This window comes from Xiphophorus hellerii, chromosome 12 (assembly GCF_003331165.1).
Source record: "Xiphophorus hellerii strain 12219 chromosome 12, Xiphophorus_hellerii-4.1, whole genome shotgun sequence".
In the NCBI taxonomy this organism is placed as follows: Eukaryota; Metazoa; Chordata; class Actinopteri; order Cyprinodontiformes; family Poeciliidae; genus Xiphophorus; species Xiphophorus hellerii.
The window spans coordinates 12,553,608-12,565,662 of NC_045683.1; the positions used below are offsets into that span (position 1 = coordinate 12,553,608).

General features: G+C 36.3%; 1 protein-coding gene across 1 annotated transcript in view; it reads right to left on the reverse strand.

The window, feature by feature from the left end:
• Positions 1–629: 629 nt before the first annotated feature.
• ipo11 (importin 11) overlaps positions 630–12,055 on the reverse strand; it is a 111,386-nt gene continuing 99,960 nt past the window's right edge. Inside the window, exon 30 of the mRNA XM_032578936.1 lies at positions 630–2,677. Within this exon, the coding sequence (XP_032434827.1) occupies positions 2,513–2,677 (165 nt within the window). The 3' untranslated portion in view covers positions 630–2,512. The remainder of the gene's footprint in view (positions 2,678–12,055) is intronic.

A 12,055-nucleotide genomic window follows, 5' to 3' on the forward strand; every position in this document is an offset into this window, starting at 1 on the left:
ACCAGTGTATCCAACAGCATTTGAGCAAATAAAGGCATAGAAACCCATTCTATGAAGTTCTTCATACACTCTTTAAAGACATATGAAGTTTGGATCTCCAGCCATGGACTCTGCAGTAAGTTAGTGACCTCTGCACTGTTTACCCAACCAACCACCTTGTGGAGATGTTGACTAAATGCTTTCTCTTGGATGTAATACCAAGTAACAGTTTACTGTGAAATTTCCCCACTGGATGTTTTTCATACATGGTATCCTCTCAGTACAATGCTGGAATTCACTAAGTTCCTGAGAGCAATTTATTAACTACTGGTAACTAAATATTGATTGTGTTTAACTTAAATTTTTCTTCGTTATAGATTACCATTTTTAGTTTCTCACTGCAAACAGATGTGTAATTGTACAACTGTACATCTTCGATTCAGAGTCAGAACGAGAAGCAGAAGAAGTGGAGCCTCCAGCACAATGATCAACAATGCAGCACAATTTCTGAATGGTAAGTCAGCAACAAAAACGCCAAAAAACTTTTACTTATTGCCAGAAAACAGCTGTAGGTATTTATTTAAGCGCTTGGACTGTTTCGAGAAACAGTAGAGCCCCAAATGGAAGTACAAAAACATGCAAAAAGGGTATTTTGCATAATAGGTCTCCTTTAATGTTTTACATTAAACTAATTCAGTATATTTGCACCAACTGTTCTTAAACTTGATAGGTATGTCAAGGTCAGGCTGTTAATATGCTTGTAATCAAAACAATAAACAAAGCCAGACGGTAAAAAGTATTAGGTATTTGAAACATTTCCAGGTGGGTTAGTGTTTTCAGAAATGCAGATTCTAAAAATCTGAGATTGGAGAAAAGAAGTTCACAGCTGCTCTGGCTGATTACTTCATTTTATTGAAGGCTTGAGAAAGGAAAAACAGGAATATTTTCCCACAAAACCAAACCAAACATACTCCCTACTGTGTATGTGGCGTTCAAAACTTAATTATTACTAAAGTTAAAAAAAAGAACAAACAATTTAAGAACTTATGTACAGCTAAACTAGTTAAGAACTGAACAGACAAGTAAAAAAAAAAAGATCTTTCAGGTTCTAGGAATAGGAAAGGCTGAAAGCATGAGGCTGTAATTCTGACACAGTGTCAAAGGAGCTACAGCCTAATTTAAGAGCTACAAATGTAATGAAGAAAATTATTTGCTCCATAAATCCCAAAAGAATCAATATTAAATCAGGACAGAGGTTCACATTTTTTCAGTTTGGACTCTTTCCCATTTTACGACTTTTAATTTACAATAAAGCTATTTTTCTGATATAATTTATATTCACAATTTAACTGTCCCAAATTAAGCTGCATGAAGTACTGCAAAAGTCCAGTAATTTATTATCAGACATTTTGTAAACCTCTTAAGTAATTAAACTGAGGAAAGATCAAAACCAAATAGTTCTCCTTTCAGATCACATTTATCAGTTCTTCATTTCTAAATAAAACTGGTCTGTAAAAATATATCACGACAGCATGATCAGCTGGACTGTTTTCAGTGATTAGTCAAAAATTAATAAGCCAATGAATTGAGTAAACCAGATGAAATGTAAAACATGACCTACCAGTGTGTATCTGGTGCTAAGTTTCACTAAGATACAGAGAAAGAAAAAAAAAGAGAGAAAAAAAAAGTTTTTAAGCTAACTTCAGCCTTGCTCTGAGAACCTAATTGTTTGTGCTAAACGATGAAGAAAAAAAAAAAGATGTAAAACAGTTTTTGGTTATTAAAGTGCTCTGACACCATCTATTAGCAGCAGTAAGTATATACATATAAATGTGGTTCAGCACACTTAATCAACAAACTTATTTAAAAATGTATGCATTGACAGACAAAAAAACCAACAAAAAAAAAAACAATCGCTCAGTAGTAACTTCTACCTGACCTCTTATAACAAAATTAGAAAGGAAAAAAATTATCATGCAGATCATCATTCATACTTTACATACATACAAAATTACATTTCTGTTTTGCCTTTTAAGAATCGTTTCTGTAAACACTGTTTTAGATCCTTCGGGGTTTTTTTCTTTTTAAACACATATCTGCTACAATCTGCAGGTTTTTTTCCCTCCCACTGAAAACAGTCCAAGGCTTCTGTTCTGGCTCCTGCAGCTTAGTCTTGCATGTCACATTCCAACTGTTGCAATATCAACATCCATACTTTAACTTTTAACCCACCTCAAGTCAACCTGTCCCAAAGTTAAGAAACTAGAAGAATTAAATGGAAGCTCTGGTGTGGTGATGTCTACATGTGGGTGTCTTAATAGTCTTTAAACATACCTAGCCACCCATAAATAACATCGAAGGGGACAAAGAGTGGTTGACAAGGCTAGGGCTGAATATAGATAAGGCATAGTCTGGGAAGGTCTGAATCAGGAGTTCACACATTGGGTAGATGGTTAACCTTTTTAGTACTTTTTCTCCTTAAATGGTGGTAGAGCGTAGCATTTGTGTAGGAGGTTAAGGGAACATTTCATATTCAGAGGGCTTGCAGAAACTCCTGGAGCTGCCTGACAAGCTCTGTGTCCACCGTCTCCATCAGGACCCCAAAGTTCTGGTCCCCCATCATGGCTTGCTGTGCCTTCAGTTTCTCATAGACAAACTGCTGGAGAGACACGCTATGGACTGGGTCCTCCAGGGCCAACTGCAGCAGAGAGACAAAGAAAAAGAAAAAAAACAAGAAATACACAAATTAGTTTTAAACTCACATTATGTAGTAATACTTTTCTGAGATTAATATTTGGTGTTTATTTGTTGAAATCCAGAATACACAACATAAACAAATGTAATGCAATGAATCTATGAGCTCTAGGTTTTTGAACTTAATTACTGAAATAAATTCAATTTGATGGAATTCTGTTTAATTTAAATGCTTACCAGTCAAAATCACTACTAAAGGGATATTTTAATTGTGTTGCACTGTGGCTAAATTACTCAAAGGGAAAATTAAACTACATTACAAATATTTTGAACTATTTTAAAAAGATGTTAACTGTAGAAAATCATAAAATTTAAATTCCATTCCTTCATTGCAGATATGAACAAATAGGATTTTCTTTTAATGGATTAAAATCTAAATTTTATTTCGACTCCCATAGGTGTTGAAATGGAGGCTTTATGGATGCAGAGCAGGATCAAAGAGCAGAGAGAAGAGCAAAGTTCAAAACATCCCTTCCTTCGATCATAATGGGCAAGGATAAAGTCCCAGACTGCATGTCTCTGCTCAGCTGTATAACTATTCAGACAAATGGAGATTTTAAGAGGAGCAGCAAAAGCACATGAAGTGGATTAGCAGTGCAGGCCAACAACCATCCGTCCTGGGCTGTTAGCATGTCATGACAGCCATGAGACACTCATGCAGCAACTGTTTTCAGTCAGAGGCCTCATTGAATTTGTTGCAAGATGGACTGCTACCGGAGATCCTTCCTGACCATAGCATCACCATCAATAATGACTCCTTGGAGAGACGGAGTTGATGTGAACTACGGCAACATTTAATTTCCCTTTGGAATAAATAAGTTATTTTTGAATTGAACTGAATATAAATAATTCACTCTCTGCACAAAGACCCTTAATTTAGTCATTTATTATCAAAGCATCTGCAAAACAAACCATGTAGGGTTCGATTTGTTGTTCCAAGCAATCTTGCATTACAAGATCTATAAACTGACTTCTTGCTATACAACCTCTTGGTGGAACACAATACAAACAGACTGGAACAGTCCCAGACAGGTCATTTGACATAAACAAATAGATTTCTGTTTTAATGGAGAGGTTATTTACATACCTAACAATAAGCGAGTTTTAGGAAGTCTACCATGTAGCACCTGGATCAATAAAACCCAAGTCGATTTCAACAAAAAAGTGAAGTGGAAAGCAGCTCAGACATGTTGCCATTTCCAAGTCTTACATAAACATCGAACAAAGAACTTGGAAAGAAAGTGATTCAGTATATGTAGTCACAGCCATTCATCTTGCGCTGAGGAAAGCACTGGAAAAACAATCCTTGACAACAGAGTGAAAAAAAGGCCAGGCAAGTTGGATGGCTGACTAGAGCTGATACATTTCTATGGGTAAGCAAACAGTCATTTGTTTTCAGTGAAGTGAAGCCGGGGAAGAGGCAAACAATAGCACAGTAAAGGTTGAGAGACTCTGCTTTGCAAATAAACTCAAGGACAACACTGTCAACATCATTAGACACAAAACTTTTCAAACATGAAGTGTTGAGTATTCATTTACCCTCTAGTAAATAAAGTAACTACCATCACACCATACCTTTTAGTTTTAACTATCACATATGATCTATTTTCCATCACTGTCATTTTACATATTCTGTCAGTCACTTAAGGTTGTTTTTACTCCAGACAAAACATTAAGAAGAAGAACGTGGACTCTTTGCTGCACAAGGCTGAATGAAAGATCAAAACTCCCAACATGGAAAGAGATGCAGAAGCAGAATATTGTAATGAAAATATTTAGTCACTAATGGATCATGAGAAACAGCACTTATCATGCTAATTACTATTTTTGACATGGCTGTGCAATCAAACTAGTGAAAAGTGGCCTAATGGAAAAACTGCCATCTAAGTTGCATAATTGCCTTCACTCCAATGATCTGGGTGGAGTACATCTCTCCCTTTGAACAGGACTGAAACCCTGCTGCTGAATGTGTGAGTGTGTTACCAGGCCTCTGAAACTCTACTAACTGTGGTTGAGTTGGAAAAAAAACACTCCTATATGGTCTTCAAACCACTAACATATTATTAAAGGTGGTTCTTGTTGAATCTACATCAGAGCGAGGCATTTATGGTGTCTAACCCTCAGATAACGTGTTTTAATATCAATTTCAAAGGTATTTAAATAGAAAAAAAAAAACTAAAAAAAACCCAACAATCACACAGTGTTACCATCTCATAATCCTCCTTCTTGACCACAGCTTGCTGCCACTGGGGACCAACTGTCCAGACTTTGAACGCAGCTGATGCTGATGGCTGTATCATAATGTTAAGGGCCTAGCATGGCCAGACCAAAGTTGAACTGCTAACAGGAGATTCCTCTGCGCATCTCGAGCACACTTTTAAAAATCTTGCCTTATATTTGTCTTTGTACTGGCTCTTAAGTTGATTTCAGATTAGCTAAATGAAACTTCCAAAATAGGCTAATATGTTGTCATGGCTTTTGGATGAGATGGTTGAGGAAATAATGCAGTTAGCATTCAGTCTTAATATCTAATGTTTAGGGTGGATGGATATGGTTTTCATCTTAAAAAACACCCCGTTTCTCTTAAATAATTTCATCTGTATCGTAAACCTTTCATGAGTAACTTATCAAAACTATCACCCCTTATTATTGAGTTTGTTGACTTCCGTGTTTAACATGACTAACGTGACATCTCTTGGGCAGATCAAACAGACAGAGGATGTAGTTTCCTTTAACAGAAATCAGCCCAATTAAGTCAGAGGTAACTGTTAAAATTTGTGCAGCTGTTATGATCACACTTACTTCTTCTATTAAAGTAAACAAAACTAGCAGATGCTAGTAGCTTCACAAAAGGTCATGTCAGAGGCAAAATAATATCTTTAAATAATATCAAAAAAATACTTTAAAATCCAGTTGCACAGCAAGTAGGTGCACAAGTTTGAAACTTTTAAAACTAATACTATGAGGTGCACCTGAAATACCTGCCTAATTTCTAAATGTGAATTCGTTTATGGAATATTACAAAAATAAATCTAAGGGAAATAGCTTAAAAAGTGTAAAGGTGAAACATAATTTCTTAGGAAATATAGCATGAAGAAAAAAATGAATACACAGGAAGTCTTTCATAAATGCCTGAAAAAAGCCATAAAACAAAAATATAGCACGTACATGAAAAAGAGCATCTATTTAGCGAGGAAGTGTAAATCGATAAGAACACTTCAGGGAAATGAGAAAGGGATAAGAAGAGTGTCATACAGATGAATCAGCAGAATGTTAGCAGGACTCTGATACACATGCTTCTCTTCTAACAGCAAGAGTGTTGAGAGCAATGCACTTGGGACATGGTGTGTTGGGACCTTTCTCACAACAGCACAGAAATGAAACAATCTGTAGTATAGCTTCTATTGTTAAGAACTATAGATTTGATCCACCATCTTCCCCTGGGGAAAAAATCAGAGGCATATGCAAGGAAACAAGAGAAAGTAATAGGTAAGAAGATAGGCTGAGAAGAAACGTGAGAAAGTGGGCTAAGAAAACAAACATTAAAGAGATACTATGACATGAAAGAAGATGGCTCTAATAAAAGACAGAAGATGACTTATATTAAACAGTTATACTGAGAAGTGACAGAAGAAAAATGGAGAATGATTACTTTCACCTTTCAAGTATTCACCAAACTATTGGTTCATTTTTTAGGAAAAAATAAAGAGACCAGCATGGTCAGACCAAATTTGGACCGTTGACACACGGTGACATGGTTCCAAGACGTTTGTTTTAGCACACCTCCTTTAAATCTAGATGACGCGCTAAGCCAAACTCCTGGAAGTTAAATAGTTGGGGTTGTTTTCCAAATAACAACAACCATGAAATACTGACCAATCACACAATAGTACTGCCTGTAGACGGGGATTGTGACAAGAAGGGGTGGACAACATGAAAATGAGAACAAAATGATGTGATTTTAGTCATGGAATGGGGACAATATGAGCTGATTTCAGCACTTTGCCTTGACCATGCAGAAACCTTAAGAGAAAGGTCTCTATTTCTCACAAAAAATAAAAATAATAAACATTGTAATTTAAGAATGTGCATACACTGTATGAAAACAAACGTTTTTTTCTTATCTGACAATAAAACTAAATGTCAGATTAACTTATACACTAGTAGAAATGTTTTTCAATTGTGACGTGGGTCAAAGATATTGGTTAGTCTTCTTCAAAGTTCTCAATAGTTTGACCAGCTCCTGACAGAGCTGGTACAACAGAGTCAGGGTTTTAGACTGGCTTGCTCACATACAACTTTTTCACTCCACCTGCAGTTTTATAACACTGAGATTAGAGCTGTGGGATGACCAGTCCAAAACACTGGCTTTGTTGTCCTTTATAAATAGACAACAAAGCACCTTTGTTGCTAATCTGATGATACAACATACACAAAGTACCAAACCTGGGATTTTGAAAATGTATTCATCTCCAAATAATGCTCTATTACCATTCTCCCCTGCACTCCCTCATGCTGTCCTAGCCATGTCATGTTCTCAAGCCTGCAAGCTTCCCGCTTTTACCATTTTTTTCCTCCAACTGTAACAATTCAAGTTGAACTTCACCAGACCACAGGACATGCTTTTGGACAAGGACATGGACTTTGACCACGAGTGGAGCTACAAAGTAGAAATGTAATCAATTGGAGTAATTGCTTCAGTTTGTCAACAGAGGACTTGTTTTACTGTGAATCATAACCCAAAATATCCGCTTCAACTACTATCTGTTTAGTTCCAAAATTCATACACACATTTTATATGAAAACATGTGAAGTTTTGAGGCACAAAACTGGTTTCCTTCCTGTACAGTATGATAACTGGACTATGGTGGATCATAGTGTTTTTTATTCACAAAGAATTTTATGAACAGATGAATGTGGCACCTTCAGGTTAACTTAAAATAGGAAATAGAATGAGGAAGAGGTTAGGTTGTTTATTTTAGTGTATGTACATTTCTGGTTTAACACAGATGTTTTTGACAGATATTTTAAGATCTGTTAAATCATGGTTAAAAAAAAAGTGGCTACCAGTTACTAAACCTATTTTAGTTTTATCTCATTTAACAGTAACAATCTTTCCTCTAACAAGTTTGGTGAAAAAGCACATTTGAACTTCAGCAGAAGATCTGAGAGGAAACTAAATCAAGACAGCATTTGCTAAGTAGGGCCAATGGTGCAACCATCTGTACTTTTCCAGCATTTATCTCATACCCGGTGGTGGCTTATGTCTAACTCCATAAAATACAATTCATGAGCACGACTGTGCAAACAGAAAGTGTGTGACGCAAGAAGTGCTGAGAGTGGATGATATATTTGAAGTGTAATCTATGAACTGTAAGACAATGCTAACAGCAGAAGGTACAGGGGCTGATATTAACCTCCTCAGTTAAATAAAAATGCATCATTTTACAGCCTCACCAGCTAGACAGTCTCTAAATGTCTACAGACACCAATAAGCTGCCTTAAAGAGGTCAAACTTGATTTAGGGAGATGTGTTTCTCAAAACAAGTCACTCTAAGCCCACATTTAGCCAGCATAATGATTATAAAAGAGTCAGTGAGTCTTGTATGGATGAGAAAACCAAATAAGTGGGCCCAATACTACAAAGAAGCTTTAATAAATCAAAGATGTCTGCCTTAACTAACCAGGAGGATTGTGGTTAGTCACACCATGAAGCTGCCTTTCAACTGGCTTGTTAACCTAGGTTTTGTGATATTGAATATAAGCTGCCTTGCGCAAAAATAAATTAAGTAAGTTGCAATTGAGTGTGCAAGTTATCAAAACCAGATCAATAAAACATGGATATTTCAGACACATTTTATTGTGTACTTATTTTACCTTAAAATGGTAGAAATGTTGCCTTTCATAGAGACAGGAGAGAACGCTTTAGATGCAGCATAGAACGTAGTGGTCTGCAAGGCTGGAGTTTGACCAAATTTTCTTCTTCTAATGACTGTAGAAGCTATTTTCAAGTTTTTCAGAAAGACAAGCAAAAGTAGCTGACCAACTATGTTCTTCCAATAAGTCTTTCTGACTAATATTTTTTCTCATTTCTGAAGCAGGTATTTTTTGTTCCACCTAAAAAATTCAAGTAAAACAACTCACCATCTTTCAAGGTTTCCATAGATTTAGCGATGACAAAAAAAGGAAATTAAAAGAAAATAAAGCTTGTCACTTATAAATTATAAGTGATATTTGTCATTAGCCCATGTCTAGCAAGCTTTATGTTATCTGAGATAACTACTCAAAGTTTCCATTTTATTCGAAATGTGTTAAAAACAAGGTTGAGCTGCACATTTTTCTTGAAAAGGCACACTTCATTCTGCTTTGTGTTGCTGTATATCATGAGGCTAAAAGACTCCATCTAGCAAAAGATGGTAAACTGTGACTGTATGGACACGGTCAGCAGCAGCGGTGCACATGCAGTGTAATTTAAGTAGTGACTGATTACCTGAGACCAAATTATGTTGAGAGACCATTTTCCACACCATTACACTGCCATCATCAGCCTGGACTCTTCAGGACAGGGAAGGCTGGATGCTCACTTAGAAGATGCTTAGGCTAAATTCTTCCTCTACCATCTGTGTGACTCAGCAGAAATGTACAGCTTCATTGGATCCCTGAACATTTCTTCTTTCATTCATTTAAGTTTTGAAGAGCCTGGGCCTGCTGCATTATTACAGCTGTCAAAATCTCCCAAAGCCCCTTAAATTTAGGGTCAATGACCTATTATACAACTTTAATGAATGCAATCCAGATTTAAATTGAATGGTCTTAGTTTTACTTTGCTTATTCTGTCATCTGCCTTCTGTCATGTTTGTTCATATCTAGCTTTGTAAATTTTGCATAATACTTTGATAAACACAGGTTTGCTCTGAAAACATGTCTAAGGAAATAAAAGCAGGGCAGAACTCCATTCAAATGAATAATTTATGCAACAGTCTATTCAACATCAAAGATTCTAGTAATGGATGACCAAGAATGTGTTTGCACTGTCTGCACTTTTTGCAAGCATAGAAATACCAATTTTAGATGCAGCATAGAACATTTTCACCTTATAGTATCCATGTAAAAGCTACACCATATTGCTAAAGGTGGAGAATGCTCCAAAAGATAAATGAAGATGTTCTACTCACTTCCTTGGCCACAGGTCTGTAAAATCAGGCATGCAGAATGTTTCTACAAACATCCTTTTTAAAGGTTGGATGCCACCTGTCCAATAAGACCACTCATAAAATTTCCTTGATACTAAATATTCAACTGTCAACTCTTCAAAGTATCACAATAAAGTAGAAGTGGTAGGAAACAGAAGGAACTCAACAGTGAAGTGGTAACTCACTCAGCATGGGTACACTGCAGACCTCCAAATATCTTGGGCCTTCACATTAGTTCAAGAACATCACAGAGGACTTTGTGGAATATAACTCCTTACATCCTCTAGTACTATGCAAAGTGGTATAAAGGCCACCGGGCTATCAAGTGGAGACATGTTTTAATTTACTGAACAATTGCACTTCTTTGAGAATCCAATAAACAAGTCCGGCTTTGGTGATTGCCATGTAATGTACAGTGCAAAATGGAAGCTTTGGTGGAAAGACATTATGGTGTGGTGTTACTTTCAGTGATTAGCTTTGACTGCTTAGTTTCAGTCAAAGGAAAGACACAGCGTACAAATGCAATTTGAAAAATGTTGAACTTTGTTAGAACAGTGTTCATTTGGTCCTTTCCTATCCTATAATGAGCATGCACCAGTGAACAAAACAAGGTCTATAAAAACATGGATGAAAAGGTGATTAGCCTGAACAAAGTCCTGACAATAACCCAAAGGAACAGTTTTGAGGTGAATTAGAGAGGAGACAGAAGGCCAGGCCCACTTATCAAACATCAGTGTCTGACCTCAAAAATTCACGACTAGAAAAAGTGTTAAAGTTTTTCTACAAATATACTTTTAAACCTCATGGGAAATACTGGAATGAAGGTGGTCTTCTCTAAACCTTACATGTTGCTGCACACCATTTTGTCATCTGGCTGAAAGACTGCTTCTACACCTTCTCTGTCACTTACAAGAAAAAGACCTTCAGTAGTCATAGTGAGGAACTTGAAGAAATTCCATCCATATATAGCAAAATCAACACAAGACAAATGTTAGCATATCTTAACTATGAATTAATATTTTAGCAACAGTTGTCAGAGTAATTGTTGCTTTTCAATTGTGTTCATACATTTTTGTTTTCTAAGTGTTAAAATCATAATACCATGTTATCTCCTAGTTAATACATAGTTAATGAAGGATATTGTACCGTAATCTTTTAGTGGGCAATACCTAGATACAATCAAGATATGAATGCAACATAGTGGTGATTTTATAACTAAAAAATGTTTTTTTTACAATTTGTGTCATCACGAACAGAAAGATGTGCATGGTTAGCAAAGTTAGAGACAGCATAATAATAACAACAACAGAGGCAAAACAGGGAATGGAAATGAATGAGATATATGACTACTTCTTGAAGAAGGGGGGACACAACAATCAAATTAGATGTAAAAAAATGAGAAAAGAAAATTGACCTATGGATCATCTGAAAGAGAGAAATAAGCAATTCTGCACAAATAAAAGCCAACCTGATGGCGCACAAACTAAATATTCCAATCATAGCAAAGGTGCATAGAAGAAAAGATGAAACCTGTGGAGTTGTGAGAAAGAAAATAAATTGAGTGACGATGAGAGGAAAGGAGTGATGATGAGAGTAAAGGGTGGAGTGAGAGTGACATGCTCCTGCTGTGGCTCACTGATAAAGAGGATATGGTCTTTATGCCTCAGAGAGAGTAGAAGATAAATGAGGCAGGATGAAAAGAGGAGAGACAAATGAGATGTGAAGAAAGTGGAAAGGTTTGAAAGTGGCCTAGTGAGTAGAGAAAGAAGAGCAAATGAAAAAAAATACAGAACAGAGAACTGAAGAAAATATAGCAAATAAAAAAGCTAATTATTGTCGTCATAAAAGTGGCGTTCTGCTCCCATAGCTGTAAAAAGACCACCTATTTTTATCTTGTGCATTATACAATAGAAATCTGAGTGCATTTGCTCTAACTGTTCTTACTAAAAGATGAGTTGCCAAACATTGTTGTGCTTGTAGTGAGACCCATAGTGTTACACTAAAAGTTGCAAAGATGGCACGGTTACACATCTCTGTGCCAGTAATGGGCAATTTACTCTTGATGTGAGCATTTGGTTGCAAATTGAGATAATCTCTTTCTCTGAAACAGGCTGAGCCAACTGGCTGGA